The 17,409-nt window shown below is 40.9% G+C and overlaps 2 protein-coding genes across 2 annotated transcripts; both read left to right on the top strand.

The window, feature by feature from the left end:
• Nucleotides 1–914: 914 nt before the first annotated feature.
• Nucleotides 915–4,948, top strand: LOC135442568 (lymphotactin-like). The gene is made up of 3 exons (XM_064702492.1): nucleotides 915–1,024; nucleotides 3,535–3,652; nucleotides 4,367–4,948. The coding sequence occupies exons 1-3, from the start codon at nucleotides 955–957 to the stop codon at nucleotides 4,470–4,472; spliced, it is 294 nt and encodes a 97-aa protein (XP_064558562.1). The 5' UTR covers nucleotides 915–954; the 3' UTR covers nucleotides 4,473–4,948.
• A 6,970-nt stretch (nucleotides 4,949–11,918) lies between these two features.
• Nucleotides 11,919–16,456, top strand: LOC135442564 (lymphotactin-like). The gene is made up of 3 exons (XM_064702478.1): nucleotides 11,919–12,121; nucleotides 14,626–14,743; nucleotides 15,475–16,456. Exons 1-3 carry the CDS (start codon nucleotides 12,052–12,054, stop codon nucleotides 15,578–15,580), a joined length of 294 nt encoding a protein of 97 aa, XP_064558548.1. The 5' UTR covers nucleotides 11,919–12,051; the 3' UTR covers nucleotides 15,581–16,456.
• Nucleotides 16,457–17,409: the final 953 nt, after the last annotated feature.

The raw sequence follows: 17,409 nt of genomic DNA, 5'->3' as shown, positions 1-17,409 counted from the left end.
CAGACACAGGTCTGGTTATCAGCACCATGGTTACATGAAAGTGCAATTAATTTTTTTTTTTTTGCCTTCTCTACAAACTGTGCCTCTCTGATTGCCTGGTTACTTTCTTGGGCCCCATTCTTTGCACTAGAAAGTTCACACCACAAAAAAAAAAAATCCAAATCAAAGCAAAGAAACCATGACAAGATCATTTACAAACTCTTATTCCTCTTTGAAACCACCCCATTCAGTTAACTGACTAGTTAACTAATGACTGGCAGGAGGCATACTGGATGTGGATCTGGATCTGTATGTAAAGGTGTGTTCAATCTTGCTTCTTCCAGCACAGTGGTATCAGCTTTGGCCATATCAAATCACAGAGCAAACACAAGAGTCCTGACAACATTCACTGCTCATAGGAAATAGCAGCAATACCCTTCCACAGCTACATGTTAATGTGACAAACCAGCCACAGCTGCTTGGAAAGAGCCAAGGTGTCCCTGTTTCCGTCCTCCTTTAGCTCACATTGCAATCCTTTTCCAGTGGTTCATTGGCCAGCAAGGTAATTCTCAGTGTCACACTGTGTCTCTGCAGTGCAGCTTAGCTAAAGGTCTCAAAACTGAAGTGTGAAATGACAGGAACATTTATTACAGGTTTCCACTACTGCACAAGAGCTCTCACTTTTTGCAGCTTGAAATAAACCCAAGTCACAGCACAGAAGCAAGTGCAACCACAGTGGGTTTGAGCAGGAAAAGCCTTCTCAGGAGGGCTAGTGAAGGACTGGTGGGGGAAAGGAGGTGGTTCTGTCACCAGAAAAAGTACTGCAAACTCAAATTTTCCACTTAATTGTCAGGCCCATCATGATACCCCAAAAAAGAAAAGAAGAACAGACCTCAGAATGACAATATATAAACCCTGTGAAAGGGGGCTGAGAGTAGGCAATTTCTGTTCTGCCTTGAAACAGAAGCCACAGCAATGAAGCTTCGCACCGCAGCAATCCTGCTCCTCTTCTGGCTTGGTGTCTTCACTGTGCACGTGGACAAGGGTAAGTTTGCAGCTCGAGAGGAGGAGAAGAATTGCTCCACATTGCACCTCGTGAGTGGTCTCATGAGCAGAATTTATTGTTCCAGACAGCTGATTTATAAGATAAAACACACAAGAAATAGAGATGAAATCTGCAAGAAAGTCAGCTTCATGCGCGATTCATCTGATATCCTGCCAGATGGTGGTTGGTTTCTGCTTTAATGCAAGGAGAGATTCTGTGCCTGAGAGCCCCTATAGGGTTTCTGTGCAATGGTCTCTCTCTTAAAATCAAAAAAATCTTGAAGGCACAATGTCTTTTAGTCTCATTGATTCCATATACATGTGTGTACTGTAGGTTAATAACATTTCATGAAAAAAATCTTTCTTGGATAAGATGTACATTTTTCTTTTTCCAGATAGATTACTTTTCTATGAACTGAATTTTATTAATTGTTATTTGTCTTTCTCTAAGTATATAGCTTTAATCCCTCAGATAACGCTATTTTAAAAAGTTCTTCCAGTTCTATATCATATATTGCTTATTATATGGATTCTAGCTAAATCCTTTGGTACAAACAGGGAAACTATCAATGAGAAGTAAAGGGAAGTAATAGATTTATATAATATCTTCTCTTGTTTCACTAATTCATACAACTGAACATCTTCTTTCAAACTAGTTATGAACACTGAGATGAGCCATGTTTATTGACCCTGCTTTAAATAAATTTCTCTGCAGTGCTGGTTAGGTGAGTGACTTTTGGTTACAAGCACCATGTGAAAACACTCACTACCACACACATTCTCATCACGATTAGATTCTCTCAAAGAAGCACATAAAAACCACATGAAACAGTGATATGCTAGCCATATGCAAATCCGCAAATATGCACTCAGAAACACAGAGAAAAAGTATCCTCACAAGATCACACCAAACCCAAACTGAGACCTGCTAAGCATTCACAGGGGTATGAAGGTACACAGCCCTCATGCCGACCCACTGCCTCTCCTGCTACATCCCACTACACCCTCCTATTTTCACTAGTGACACAGTTTCATCCAGGCAACAGTGGCTTCATATCACAGATGACAATGTCATTGTCCAGGCTGTGTAATTGGCCCTTAGTATCACCAAGTTTGAAAAAAGTACACTGAGATGGTCTACAAGAGACAGAAAAAAGGACTAGAAAGAATGAAAAAAAAAAGACCAAATACACCTGGGAAAAAAAGGTAATTCTAGGTGCAGAGCAGTTGGGGTTTGTTCCCAGTCTTGAGAAACTTTGCTGCTATTCCCTGCATCCGTTCCATGAAGGTTGTGTAGTAGCAGAAGAAATATTTCCAGGACTCATAACAATTGCTTCACTGTCTTTGCCACATTTTGAAAACCAGTCTGAGGCAGTAAGAAATGTGTCATGAAACATAAAAAAATTATGTTGTGTTGCTCATTACTAAAGCAAGATCAAGAGAGATATTCCTTCAGGCAAACAAAATCTCAGGAATTAGCAGATCTGCCAGTATCTGTGCACTGGCTATCCCACACCTTCTCCAAAGACTGCTGTGCGTTTGTCTCAGCTATTCCAATTATTTCAATAGTGAGACTGTGTGCAGCACGTTTTACATTTAGCAAGGTGCACCACAACAGCGCTTGGACTTTTCTCAAGCCAGTACCTCTTCAAATTCTTTATAAACAAACCACAGAGTGGAGCAGTGTACTTTTTGTCCCCTGCATGTGTTCCTAAACCTGTCTTCTGTGAACAGAAGTAAACCAGAAACTGGGAAGCGGAGATTAACGTAAACTCCATTGTAATTGAGTGAGCTCTCATTTTTACTTATCATCATGTAAAATAATAAGCATCCAGAAAATTTTATACCAATATTGTGATCCTCTTTCTTAATCACCACTGCATTTCTCTGAATTGTATCAAAATCTTGGAGGAATGCAAGAATTAAGAAGCAGCTCACTCACTGCCTGTGAAATCAGAGTTTTTGCCGGAGGATATAAGCACTTATTCTTCTGGCAGGTATATTTCCCTTTCTATTAGCAATTTTTGTTAATACTACTTTTGGATGTCTACAGTGAGGGGAGTAGGCTCACTTTCCTTTTCTTCACTTTGAAAAGAGGAGGAATTTCAAATCCACATTTAGATAACATGTGGAAATCCATCTAGGATAGTTCCAGTTCTAAGCATCAATTCTATAAGGGCACTTTTTTCCATATGATGCAGTCGTAATTATCAAGGATGCCAAACATCTCTATTGCTATGGAAGCAGTGACTCCCTGGTCAGAGAATTGCTGTGCTATTGTCCAGGACAATGGGTGAAGATGCATATCTTAACTGAAATAGCAGTAACATTTTAGACATGGTAGGATGCACCACAAAAAATAGCTTAGTCTCTCTGGCATAACTGGTATTGTGGCTGTACGTCATGGTCTAACCACAACTGGAAATCTTCTGGAATTCATAATTTATTAAGCAATTATGGCTAAATATTAATATTAAGTACCTTTGTAATTTATCTATTTTTCTCTTCTAGGGAGCGCTAGCAGTCAGCCTATGCGCAAATTCAGTTGTGTAAAACTGTCTACAAAGCAGTGGAACATCCGAAATTTTGTGAACTATGAAAAGCAACAAGTACCAATAGATGCCATCATGTAAGAATCTCATGCACCCTTCAGACTTCCTTATGCAAACACAAAACCATCAAACAGGGAGAAGAGGCAGCAGAAGACAATTCTGCTGGCCCAACTCACTAAATCTGGCTAGTCCAGGTTGCCCTTCCAGTTCATCCATGCCACATGGCACCTGAGGGAGTGAGGAGAGAGGAGCAGGCCTCAGAGAGCTGAGAGATGTGTGCTGCTCATAAATAATGGCAGGAAGCTCATTGACCAGCTCACATCTTTGTGCCCAGTGAGTGGGGAAAAATCTCAACAAGGGCAGAGCAGTCAGAGGCTCCATGCATGAACTGAGTCAAGGGGAAAAATCATGTGAAAGAATGTGGGGTAACTCTGAGTCTTGCCAGGAGTTGTGTTTGTTCCTCTGAGCTCAGACACATGCATTTTTATCACATCTGGGATCTGCTCCTGGGAGATAAATGTTCACCAAGATTTAGCATGAAGTCCCAGAACAGCAGGTATACTCAGTTATCTAAAATCAGTATATATGTACATGACCACATATTACCTATGCCACGAACAGAGAGCTGACATCGCTAACTGGTGTTATGCTTACTAACATTTACAAACTCCAGCATTTGATATTGTTTTACCACATTTTTGCTTATGTTCTGAATATATACCAGGAATAGCAGACCTGTGTATAGAGACTAGAATTTAATGCCCAGCTTTTTTTTTTTCCTTTTTCGATAGGTTCATCACTGCAGGAGGTATCAGGGTCTGTGTAAGTCCTAATCAGAAATGGGTTCAAGCTGCTATAAAGAGAATAGATGAAAACCATCTTGCCAAACGCCAATAATCCTAGCATCTAAGGCGAACCAGCTGGAATCATCCGCAGTGCTGCAAGTAACAAGGAAAAGCTTTTTAAAAAAGCTTTTAAAACCTTACTATCTGCTTATATTTCCTTGCTTTTTATAAATGGCAATAAACTCTCTGAAACAACACAAACTCACCTCCCACAGATGTGGAAGAGTGTAGACTTCCATCCTGATGGAGATCAGATTATTCTACATTGAGTGCTGGGTTTTAGAAGGTGCTGTATAATCTTGTTATTCCCCCTCATATGAGACAACCCTGAAACAACTGGTTTGCTTGTCCCATTGCTTTTCTTCAAATAAGAGCAAACTATGGCTGGAATCTGTATTTCACAAACTCACAGGAACTCCCTGCCCTAGAGAGTTATGTATGTATAAATGTCTTATTGTCTTACAACTGATACATGCTACTAACAGAAGACTTTGAATTTTAATAAACTTACTATAAACCTTACTATAAACCTGAATCAAATGGCACCTTTGTTTGCAGGATTATAATGCAGATAGATACTGCTGAAACAGGTCCCAAGATGACAGCATAAATCTGGGAACTCATGGGCTAGTTCAGCTAGAGCTGATGACACTATTGATAACTGATTGCTTTTGAATTATCTGATTCCAAGCTTGCTCACGTTTCAGACAATACCTCTTCAAAAGTTCATGTACTTAAAAAGCAAATTTCGTGCCATGCTTGTGTGCTCCCCACATTATCAGAAGCAAAAATTGAAGAACTCTCTGCTCAGAGAGAGAAAAGATGGCATTTGAGGACCTTAAGGAGTAGAGAAGAGGTATAGGCAGAGGTGCTTCTGGAATGAAGTTCCCCTCATATTACCACATGTATACAGGCTGCCTGCTGCTAATTTATGGGCTTTTCATCCTATGTAACCTCTTAGTGATACTCATGGGACTGCAGCACTTCCAAACTGCACCATGGAAATAAGATCACTCTACTGTAAAAGCTAGTCTTTACAGTTCACTGCCCTGCAGAGCAGACACACACCTACATATCCAGCATTTGATATGATTTTACCACATTTTTCCTCATGTTCTGCATGAAAACCAAGAACAGCCAATCTGCATTTAGAGACTGGAATTTGATGGTCACCTGTTTACCTTTCTTTGTTCTGATAGGTTATTATCACAAAAGGTATAAGGATCTGAGTAAGGCCTGATCATGTATGAATGCAGGCCGCTATAAAGAAAAGAGACAAAAAGCAGACATCACCTAGGAATGGTGTTCCCAAATTTAATATTCCCTATGAAACACCCCAGAGAGAGCTGCTCACTCACCTCCTTCGTCTCTCTGCTGCAGGATTGAGAGAAAAACTGGAGACACAAAAGGTGAAGATCAAGGTTTGAGATAAGAAAACAAACAGTTACAACTATACAAATAGCAGAGTTTACCAGACAGACAATTCACATGGGATTTCCACCACGTGTTACCCTGGGTCCCACAACTGCAGATCCCATGCACCAACCCAACCTACCTCCCTCTGTCCTCCCTGCATGATGTGGGGTGCTACAGGGTAACCCCAAGGTCCTGGCCAGCTCATGGGCATCTATCCAGGCCAATACTTTTGGACCTCACTGGAAGACCCAGACCCAACTTAGGGCCCAAAACTGGCCTCCCTACACAATCACTCTCTGGATGAACTGAAATGCCAATCACTCATCTTCTCCTGTGCTTCATAACCTCCTCTGCATGCTTTCCTAAGCCACACTTCAGCTAGTAAGAATCTCAGTTAATTTCCCTTCTTGCTTCCTCTGCTGGTACCCATTTGAACAGAGGTAAAGCCTGAGAGGAAAATCTAGTTTTGAAGGTGTTCAAAACACCTTTTCTCTTCACTCTGTAGGGAGAAGATGCCAGGCCTCTCAGTCTAGACCATCTCAATACCATTATATTTGGTAATAAAACCAAATTACTGTTCAGGTGGGAATGGCCTCTGTGGTGACATACAATATGGAGAAATTTTTAGTTCCCTTGAAGCCACAAAGTAGAGCTTGAAGACTAACTAGCAAATTAGGTAAAAGAATATAAAAGGAGACATGCAGGATGCTAAACATAGCTGGAACCTATGATGATGAGGAACACAGTGGGGTTTGTGACAAAGTTATGTAACAAGAGACAACAGGGCACCCCTTTAGAGAAGCTCAGTGCAAGGTCAGTACAATTCTGAGGCCACTCATTGAATATGACCATTGGAGACTCCTTTAGATGATTCTCTAGGACCATTTAAAAGGACTTCCAATAAGATATGGAGAATGTAAATTAATTCTAGGAAAAGCGATGTTTATGCATTAGCTAGGAAGTACATTGTAATGACTATCTATGATCATGATGGAATAAAAACCCTGCTATAAGCTTTCATGACACATGTTTGATCAGAGGAAAAATCTTCCAAATTTGTGCAGTGAGAATAAAGAATATGCTTTCTAATACTTCCTATTGTGTTAGAAAGTTTGTTCTCTAGCTGATTTCAGTATCAGTCGTCACCAGATGCTGAACAACAGGAAAAGCAGACAAACACTGGAACAGTAAAGGTATCAGTAGTATTTCTATAATAATCCTCACAATCCTTATCCTTTTCACAGTAGAGAAGGTGGGATGCCATATACAACGTCAGAAATTCAATCTGTGCTTGCCTTGTGTCATGTACTTTCACGGCTTAGATCAGGAAAGAATTTCCTCTCCCTTTTGAACCAGACAAGCAGCATGAAGGAGACCCCAGGCTAACAATTTAAAAAGGATGTTTTCTACTGAGCACAAAGACAGATCTTATTTGAAATACTAATTTCATCTGCTTGCCAGAAGCACATAAACCACGTTTACTTATGTAATCAATGCTAAGATAAGCTTGTTACTCATTTCTAGTTCAAGTCCATCGCTGTTTTTCTTCATATTCTTATATCATCAATTGATTAACAGAGTACAGGAAAGCAAAGAACATTGTTGGGACCAAATGGGTTTGCTATGAGCTGCTGTGGGTTCTGGTACAAGAGACCTCTAAGACTGTTGTTTGAGTCACCTGGGTATCTTTCACCCAAAGTGCCTCCCAGGAAGGGGAGCATTTGGAAGGCTTATGAAATGAACACAGGGGCTTTTTACTTCAGCACAGATGCACAGAGAATCAGTGAGCACTGAAATTCAGGAGCTCTGTGACACCGTTCTCTAGCAACACTCTTCAATAATTCAGCATGAGACACAAATGCTAAGGGCGTGCTGCTGAACCGGGCAGTGCTGGCAGAGCTGTCCTGAAGTCAGTCTAACAGAGGTTTTGCATGATGACTCAAAGATGCACCATCCCAAAATTGTAATTACAGCTTGACACGTCTCTCCCAACCAAGACAACTGTGATCCCCTCAGACAAAAATTCAGTATAGAAGTGTCACAGTTCCCAAGAGCTTGTCTTGATTCTGGGCCCTTTTCATTCCTCCTGGTCAAACAAAGCCTCGGGAGACTGCATGAGAACTCCAACAGGCTCCCACAAAACTCCTGCAGGCTGAGAATGTCTCAAGACTTCAACAGGACACTACACAGCATTGAGATGTCAGAGGTATGTGCTCCATCAAGGACAGGAGAAGCGCTGACAGCTGTGATTTTAATCTGGTTTCTCATGGCTTCTGCTGCTCCTGCCATTGGGCCAGCAGGGCAAACAGTGACACCTCCAGGCACCCATCTATCTGGATCTGCAGACCATGCATGAGCAGACCAGGACAGATCATGTGTTCTGTCATTCTGTAGGAGCAGTGCACTATGGAACCCCACAGGGTACAGACTGGAAGGCTTCGGGGTTCCTGTTCCAAAGGGAAGCAGATATCATTGCATTGCTCCAAAGCATTGGTATGTTGGGAACACAAGACTTTCTTAGGAGCCCAAAGAACCCTTGCTCAAGGTGGCAGGATCATGATTTCCCAAATTCACTCTTTATACCAAGTTCCTTTTCTAGCTTTTTCTAGCTTTACAGTTTGTTCTTTCTCTAAGCACTATGCAATAGGCTGTATCTATTTATTCATTGCTTCAGTCAGCGACTTGGTTGATTCCCTTAACACAGGAATCCACGATCAACAAAATCCCACAACTCTAGAGAAAACCTCATTCCTGCCTTTTTTTTTTTTTTGTGATTGCACATGAGTAGATAATTATGGCCTCTGTCCTTTCCAGATCTATTTTCTGTTGCCATTTTCACAAAATAAAGCCTAAATATTTAATTTTCTTCTGACCCAGATGAAGTTTAGATAGAGATGCATGGTGTCCCGTTTTCACTTGAGCAACAAACAAATGCATAGTGTTTAATATAAAAGCATTCTCATCACTAGCTAATAATCTGCAAAATCCAATTTGCAAAGTGATTTCATACCCTTTAAATCAACCCCCAATATTCATGTAAAAAATGGCAAAACTTTGGGGTCAGGAATCTGGCAAAACTTTGGGGAAGATGTGTCCAAGTCGGTCACCATCTTTTCCAGATGAAGGCAGACCAAGGTTGACATTCCATCTAAGGGAATGATTCAAAATCCATTGGATTAAGTATCAGTCTATCTGCTTATGGATGTTCTTCCTGGCTCTCTAGGGAATAGGGTCCTTTCTCATGATGGGTGGCACTCCTCTTTTTATTTTAATAAGTATGGGCTGTGCTGAGACCAACAGTCCCACATCTGTCTTTTTTCCTGCCAGATTGTAAAATGCTTCTTAAAATATCTCCTGATGTCAGAGGCTGCCTGATCTATGAATGCAAACTGCAAGTGCATCATTAAACACTTGTGATGACTGTTGTCCTGCTGAGCAAGCAGACCAAGTTATAGCTGGCCAAACCTGCTGGCACAACATTACTGCAAAATTCTACTATAGCAAACAGTTTACCCCAATTTTGCACAGCCTTGGCCAAGGGTGTCCCCTTATCTGTGCTGGGTTTATTTTCCATCCATTCAAACAATAAAAGAGGGACTTGAAAATCCTTTTTGTGTGACAAAAATAAGGGACTCCAGCCTCCCTTCTGTGTGCACTGAGAACTCTGTCACTCCCTGTGTGGTACAAAGGAGTCCATATCCCCTGCATGGTCTAAGGGAACAGAAGTCTCCCTCCACATGGGTCTCCAAAGCCCACTTACATCATAGAGGAGACTCGAGCCCCCTTAGCTCACACTTTCTGGAGGCTCTACATCTACTCTACATGCCCCTTACAATGATCAGATTGAGCACCTAGTGCAGAGGAAATGATCTCTGGCATCTGTGCTGGAACATGTGAGAAATGAGCCTTATACAGCATCAGAGATCACCAAATATTCACAGAAAAAGGCTGTGGGACTACAGCCCACAAAACTCTTCTCCAAAACACAGACTTTACCGTACATAAGCCAGACACACAGAACAACAGCTCAGGAGGCCACAGAAAATGAGAAGCACAAAGTAGAGGAAAAACTTGCCACAGGGTAATTTCTCCATCCTACCTGAAGAATGGTGGAAAACTGAAGAAGCAATAGGATTCCCAGCAACACCTCAGAAGAATCTAACACCTGCAGGAGGTTCTGTGGGAAGGACTGAACTTTCAGAGTTGGCTCATACTCAATACAGCTGGTGACCTTCCTCTGAAAACTGTAGATGACATTATGTACATATTGTACCAGTGGATAAAAGTGCAGGAACATCTTACCTCTTAATGCATAGAAAGCTGTTCTTTTCTATCAGTGACACAGTTTCTATCCTGCATCTTGTAGCTGACAGGTACCAAAAAGTTGGAATATCTCATTTCAAGCAGCGATTTCAGCCAGTGTCCAGCAAAACATGAGGCTGCTACACTGCTTAGACACAAACTAAAGTTAGATTTCTCAGTAGTGGTCTTCAGGTCAATACAGTTACTCCCCTGTGTGGCATCAGGCATGTTTCCTTAGGAGCTGAGGGTGAAACTTGGGCTTCATTTCATAGCACCTTTCTTAGTGGTGCAAGTGGGTTTAGCAGGGATTCAGTCACAATTTTTTACTTGACATTGGTGTTCCCTGAACAGTATACGCAAGATGAAAGAACAAAACCAAAAGGAACAAAGAATGCGTGTGTGTACAAAGCTAAACCACACAACATGCTCTACCAGCAGGACCTACAGACTCTTCTAGAACTTACCATCCCTCACAGCCTAGGATCACATATGTGAGTGCAGTTCAAGGTTCAATCTTAATTTGACAGAGGAGTATTAGGAAATTGACCTCCACATGCTGCATTCCCCATGCAAAGGAATTTACATTGACGCTATCAAGACTTGGGAAAACTGAGAGAGACCAGCTGTTCTACAACACTGGTACAAGCCCAGGCACCGGTAGCCCACAGTTTACCTATTCCCACCAGGCCCAGCTGGATTCTTCTATAGAGGTGCAGAGGGCACAAAGGAAACATTCTTCTTTCTCAGTCTGGAAGATGATGCCAGCTGAGGTGCTGCTTTGTGTGTGGTCTGGAGGTCAAAAGCTGGCCTGACAAATATTTGCAGGCTCAAAACCATTGGTTTGTAGCAATGCTTCCAGTAATTCAGACCGCATTCAATAGAAAGAACCCCTAAATCTAGGTGATAGAGTTGGCACACTCTGCAAAAAAGGCATTTCTGATAGAGGTATAAATGTAACAGGCTCACAGACACAGGTCTGGTTATCAGCACCATGGTTACATGAAAGTGCAATTAATTTTTTTTTTTGCCTTCTCTACAAACTGTGCCTCTCTGATTGCCTGGTTACTTTCTTGGGCCCCATTCTTTGCACTAAAAAGTTCACACCACAAAAAAAAAAATCCAAATCAAAGCAAAGAAACCATGACAAGATCATTTACAAACTCTTATTCCTCTTTGAAACCACCCCATTCAGTTAACTGACTAGTTAACTAATGACTGGCAGGAGGCATACTGGATGTGGATCTGGATCTGTATGTAAAGGTGTGTTCAATCTTGCTTCTTCCAGCACAGTGGTATCAGCTTTGGCCATATCAAATCACAGAGCAAACACAAGAGTCCTGACAACATTCACTGCTCATAGGAAATAGCAGCAATACCCTTCCACAGCTACATGTTAATGTGACAAACCAGCCACAGCTGCTTGGAAAGAGCCAAGGTGTCCCTGTTTCCGTCCTCCTTTAGCTCACACTGCAATCCTTTTCCAGTGGTTCATTGGCCAGCAAGGTAATTCTCAGTGTCACACTGTGTCTCTGCAGTGCAGCTTAGCTAAAGGTCTCAAAACTGAAGTGTGAAATGACAGGAACATTTATTACAGGTTTCCACTACTGCACAAGAGCTCTCACTTTTTGCAGCTTGAAATAAACCCAAGTCACAGCACAGAAGCAAGTGCAACCACAGTGGGTTTGAGCAGGAAAAGCCTTCTCAGGAGGGCTAGTGAAGGACTGGTGGGGGAAAGGAGGTGGTTCTGTCACCAGAAAAAGTACTGCAAACTCAAATTTTCCACTAAGTCAGGCCCTCCATGACTGCATATAAAGGAACACAAGAACAGACCTCAGAATGACAATATATAAACCCTGTGAAAGGGGGCTGACAGTAGGCAATTTCTGTTCTGCCTTGAAACAGAAGCCACAGCAATGAAGCTTCGCACCGCAGCAATCCTGCTCCTCTTCTGGCTTGGTGTCTTCACTGTGCACACAGTCAAAGGTAAGTTTGCAGCTCGAGAGGAGGAGAAGAATTGCTCCACATTGCACCTTGTGAGTGGTCTCATGGGCAGAATTTATTGTTCCAGACAGCTGATTTATAAGATAAAACACACAAGAAATAGAGATGAAATCTGCAAGAAAGTCAGCTTCATGCGCGATTCATCTGATATCCTGCCAGATGGTGGTTGGTTTCTGCTTTAATGCAAGGAGAGATTCTGTGCCTGAGAGCCCCTATAGGGTTTCTGTGCAATGGTCTCTCTCTTAAAATCAAAAAAATCTTGAAGGCACAATGTCTTTTAGTCTCATTGATTCCATATACGCATGTGTACTGTAGGTTAATAACATCTCATGAAAAAATCTTTCTTGGATAAGATGTACATTTTTCTTTTTCCAGATAGATTACTTTTCTATGAACTGAATTTTATTAATTGTTATTTGTCTTTCTCTAAGTATATAATCTTAATCTTTCTACTATCAATATTTTTAGAAGTTCTTCATTGTTTATAAGTACCATATTGTTTATTCACTTGTTTTTAGATAAACCTTTTACTACAGGCAGGGAAAGTAAAACAATAACTGAAAAGGAGAGTAATAGATTTATATAATATCTTCTCTTGTTTCACTAATTCATACAACTGAACATCTTCTTTCAAACTAGTTATGAACACTGAGATGAGCCATGTTTATTGACCCTGCTTTAAATAAATTTCTCTGCAGTGCTGGTTAGGTGAGTTACTTTTAAATTAGGTTCCATGGATCATGGAGAAACATGAACATAGACCCATTAGAAACATCATCTCATCACAAGGAGAATTCTCACAAACCATAGATATGCAAGCCATATGCAATCCACAAATATGCACTCAGAAACACAGAGAAAAAGTATCCTCACAAGATCACACCAAACCCAAACTGAGACCTGCTAAGCATTCACAGGGGTATGAAGGTACACAGCCCTCATGCCGACCCACTGCCTCTCCTGCTACATCCCACTACACCCTCCTATTTTCACTAGTGACACAGTTTCATCCAGGCAACAGTGGCTTCATATCACAGATGACAATGTCATTGTCCAGGCTGTGTAATTGGCCCTTAGTATCACCAAGTTTGAAAAAAGTACACTGAGATGGTCTACAAGAGACAGAAAAAAGGACTAGAAAGAATGAAAAAAAAAAGACCAAATACACCTGGGAAAAAAAGGTAATTCTAGGTGCAGAGCAGTTGGGGTTTGTTCCCAGTCTTGAGAAACTTTGCTGCTATTCCCTGCATCCGTTCCATGAAGGTTGTGTAGTAGCAGAAGAAATATTTCCAGGACTCATAACAATTGCTTCACTGTCTTTGCCACATTTTGAAAACCAGTCTGAGGCAGTAAGAAATGTGTCATGAAACATAAAAAAATTATGTTGTGTTGCTCATTACTAAAGCAAGATCAAGAGAGATATTCCTTCAGGCAAACAAAATCTCAGGAATTAGCAGATCTGCCAGTATCTGTGCACTGGCTATCCCACACCTTCTCCAAAGACTGCTGTGCGTTTGTCTCAGCTATTCCAATTATTTCAATAGTGAGACTGTGTGCAGCACGTTTTACATTTAGCAAGGTGCACCACAACAGCGCTTGGACTTTTCTCAAGCCAGTACCTCTTCAAATTCTTTATAAACAAACCACAGAGTGGAGCAGTGTACTTTTTGTCCCCTGCATGTGTTCCTAAACCTGTCTTCTGTGAACAGAAGTAAACCAGAAACTGGCAAGCGGAGATTAACGTAAACTCCATTGTAATTGAGTGAGCTCTCATTTTTACTTATCATCATGTAAAATAATAAGCATCCAGAAAATTTTATACCAATATTGTGATCCTCTTTCTTAATCACCACTGCATTTCTCTGAATTGTATCAAAATCTTGGAGGAATGCAAGAATTAAGAAGCAGCTCACTCACTGCCTGTGAAATCAGAGTTTTTGCCGGAGGATATAAGCACTTATTCTTCTGGCAGGTATATTTCCCTTTCTATTAGCAATTTTTGTTAATACTACTTTTGGATGTCTACAGTGAGGGGAGTAGGCTCACTTTCCTTTTCTTCACTTTGAAAAGAGGAGGAATTTCAAATCCACATTTAGATAACATGTGGAAATCCATCTAGGATAGTTCCAGTTCTAAGCATCAATTCTATAAGGGCACTTTTTTCCATATGATGCAGTCGTAATTATCAAGGATGCCAAACATCTCTATTGCTATGGAAGCAGTGACTCCCTGGTCAGAGAATTGCTGTGCTATTGTCCAGGACAATGGGTGAAGATGCATATCTTAACTGAAATAGCAGTAACATTTTAGACATGGTAGGATGCACCACAAAAAATAGCTTAGTCTCTCTGGCATAACTGGTATTGTGGCTGTACGTCATGGTCTAACCACAACTGGAAATCTTCTGGAATTCATAATTTATTAAGCAATTATGGCTAAATATTAATATTAAGTACCTTTGTAATTTATCTATTTTTCTCTTCTAGGGAGCGCTAGCAGTCAGCCTATGCGCAAATTCAGTTGTGTAAAACTGTCTACAAAGCAGTGGAACATCCGAAATTTTGTGAACTATGAAAAGCAACAAGTACCAATAGATGCCATCATGTAAGAATCTCATGCACCCTTCAGACTTCCTTATGCAAACACAAAACCATCAAACAGGGAGAAGAGGCAGCAGAAGACAATTCTGCTGGCCCAACTCACTAAATCTGGCTAGTCCAGGTTGCCCTTCCAGTTCATCCATGCCACATGGCACCTGAGGGAGTGAGGAGAGAGGAGCAGGCCTCAGAGAGCTGAGAGATGTGTGCTGCTCATAAATAATGGCAGGAAGCTCATTGACCAGCTCACATCTTTGTGCCCAGTGAGTGGGGAAAAATCTCAACAAGGGCAGAGCAGTCAGAGGCTCCATGCATGAACTGAGTCAAGGGGAAAAATCATGTGAAAGAATGTGGGGTAACTCTGAGTCTTGCCAGGAGTTGTGTTTGTTCCTCTGAGCTCAGACACATGCATTTTCATCACATCTGGGATCTGCTCCTAATAAATAAATAAATGTCCCTAATCATTGAACATAAATGTCCATAATGATTGAACATAGAATAGCATGTATGCTTCATATTTTTAATATCAGTTTGTATGTATATGACCATGTATGTTACCTACATCATAAACAGGGACATAATGTTTCTAACTGCTGTTGTTCCAGCTAACACCTACAATCTCCAGAATTGATATTGTTTTACAAACTTTTTCCTCATTTTGTGCATAAAAACCAAGAACAGACCTTTGTATAGAGACTAGAATTTAATGCCCAGCTTTTTTTTTTTCTTTTTTGATAGGTTCATCACTGCAGGAGGTATCAGGATCTGTGTAAGTCCTAATCAGAAATGGGTTCAGGCTGCTATAAAGAGAATAGATGAAAACCGTCCTGCCAAACGCAAATAATCCAAGCATCTAAGGCCAACCAGCTGGAATCATCATCAGTGCTGCAAATAACAAGGAAGAAAACCTTATTATCTGCTTATTTCCTATTTATTAAGTGGTAATAAAATCTTGGAACAAATACAAACTCACCAGAATCTATTCATCACTGGTTGAATACCTGCAGACTTCTTCATTTTTTGTTTGCAATCTATTAGTTTGCTTATTTTCTGAATTGCTCACTAGTCTGTGTTTACAGCTGAATGTAGATATTATCTCAATCTTGCTGTCCTAACCAGGATGGCATTTAATGGAAAACGACTGATAGCTTAACACAGTGTAGTGAGGATGACTACCCACAGAGCTGTGAGAGTGCAGACCTCCATGCTGATGGAGGCCAGAGCATTCTGCATTGAGTGCTGGTTTTAAGAAGGTGCTAAGTTAGTCAGTCACACCTATATAACCTATACAAACTGATTTCATGCTTCAGTCTATCATCTGATCAGTGCCATATTCAGAAGATGATCCTTGAGTCTTCTATTTTTACACACAGTATTGCATTATTAGCTCAGTTCACAAAGGTGTGTGAACATTCTCATCAAGGGATGATGTGGAGTAATTCGATGTAACTCAGTGAATGGAACCCTGCTTGGTCTTGCCCTGTGGAAGCCTTATCCTACCAAGGCCATCTGTGAAGTTACTTCAATTTTGCCCTCATGTGAAACAAACATGAAACAATTGGTTTGCTTTTCTCTGAATAAGAACAAGCCATGGCTGGAATCTGTATTTCACAAACCCATAGGAACTCCCTGCCCTAGGTAACTATTTACATAGAAACATCTTAAAAATTATACATATTACTTGCAGAAGGCTTTGAATTTTAATAAACTTACTATAAACCTGAATCAAATGGCAAGTTTGTTTGCAGGATTATAATGCAGATGGATACTGCTGAAACAGGTCCCAAGATGACAGCATAAATCTGGGAACTCATGGGCTAGTTCAGCTAGAGCTGACACTATTGCTAACTCATTACTCAGATGGCTCTGGAATGATCTGATTCCAAGCTTTCTGCATCATATTGTAGCTCACATTTCAGAGCATACCTCTTCAAAAGTTCACATACTTCAGAAACAAAGTTCATACCATCCTTGGTTGGTCCTCGTGTTATCAGAAGCAGAAATTGAAGAGCTCTCTGCTCAGAGAGAAAAGATGGCATTTGAGGACCTTAAGGAGTAGAGAAGAGGTATAGGCAGAGGTGCTTCTGGAATGAAGTTCCCCTCATATTACCACATGTATACAGGCTGCCTGCTGCTAATTTATGGGCTTTTCATCCTATGTAACCTCTTAGTGATACTCATGGGACTGCAGCACTTCCAAACTGCACCATAGAAATAAGGTCAGACTACTCTAAAAGACAGTTTTTACAGTTCACTGCTCTGGTCAAAACTTTAGACAGGATTTGTCTCTCGTGGCTCACATTTTGTCAGAGCTCAGTCCTGTGTGGAGCAACAGATTTAGTTTTCACTATCCAGGACATGTTTTAAATAGTGCCACTGCTGAGGCAGGGAAAAGAAGGATGACTGTATGTATTACACTACAGAACAGACCAAGGCAGGCTATTGAGTCTCTGTTATAGGGAGTTTTGCTTCCTTACTTAAGTTCTCAATATCAACAACACTAGAGAATAATAGTTGTTGTGACAAACTTTGCAAGGAGAGCTTTACAGTCAGAAAGAAATGTTGACCGTAAGATGTTACTGGAGTATCACACTGTATAAACTGAGTTCAATAATTTTGAATTACTGATCTCAAGGGGCCCAGATCCTCATATTATAGACAACAGAAACACAT

This window comes from Zonotrichia leucophrys, chromosome 1 (genome assembly GCF_028769735.1).
Source record: "Zonotrichia leucophrys gambelii isolate GWCS_2022_RI chromosome 1, RI_Zleu_2.0, whole genome shotgun sequence".
Taxonomy (NCBI): Eukaryota; Metazoa; Chordata; class Aves; order Passeriformes; family Passerellidae; genus Zonotrichia; species Zonotrichia leucophrys.
Note: the sequence above shows the minus strand (reverse complement) of the source record. Positions and strands in the feature narration are given on the sequence as shown.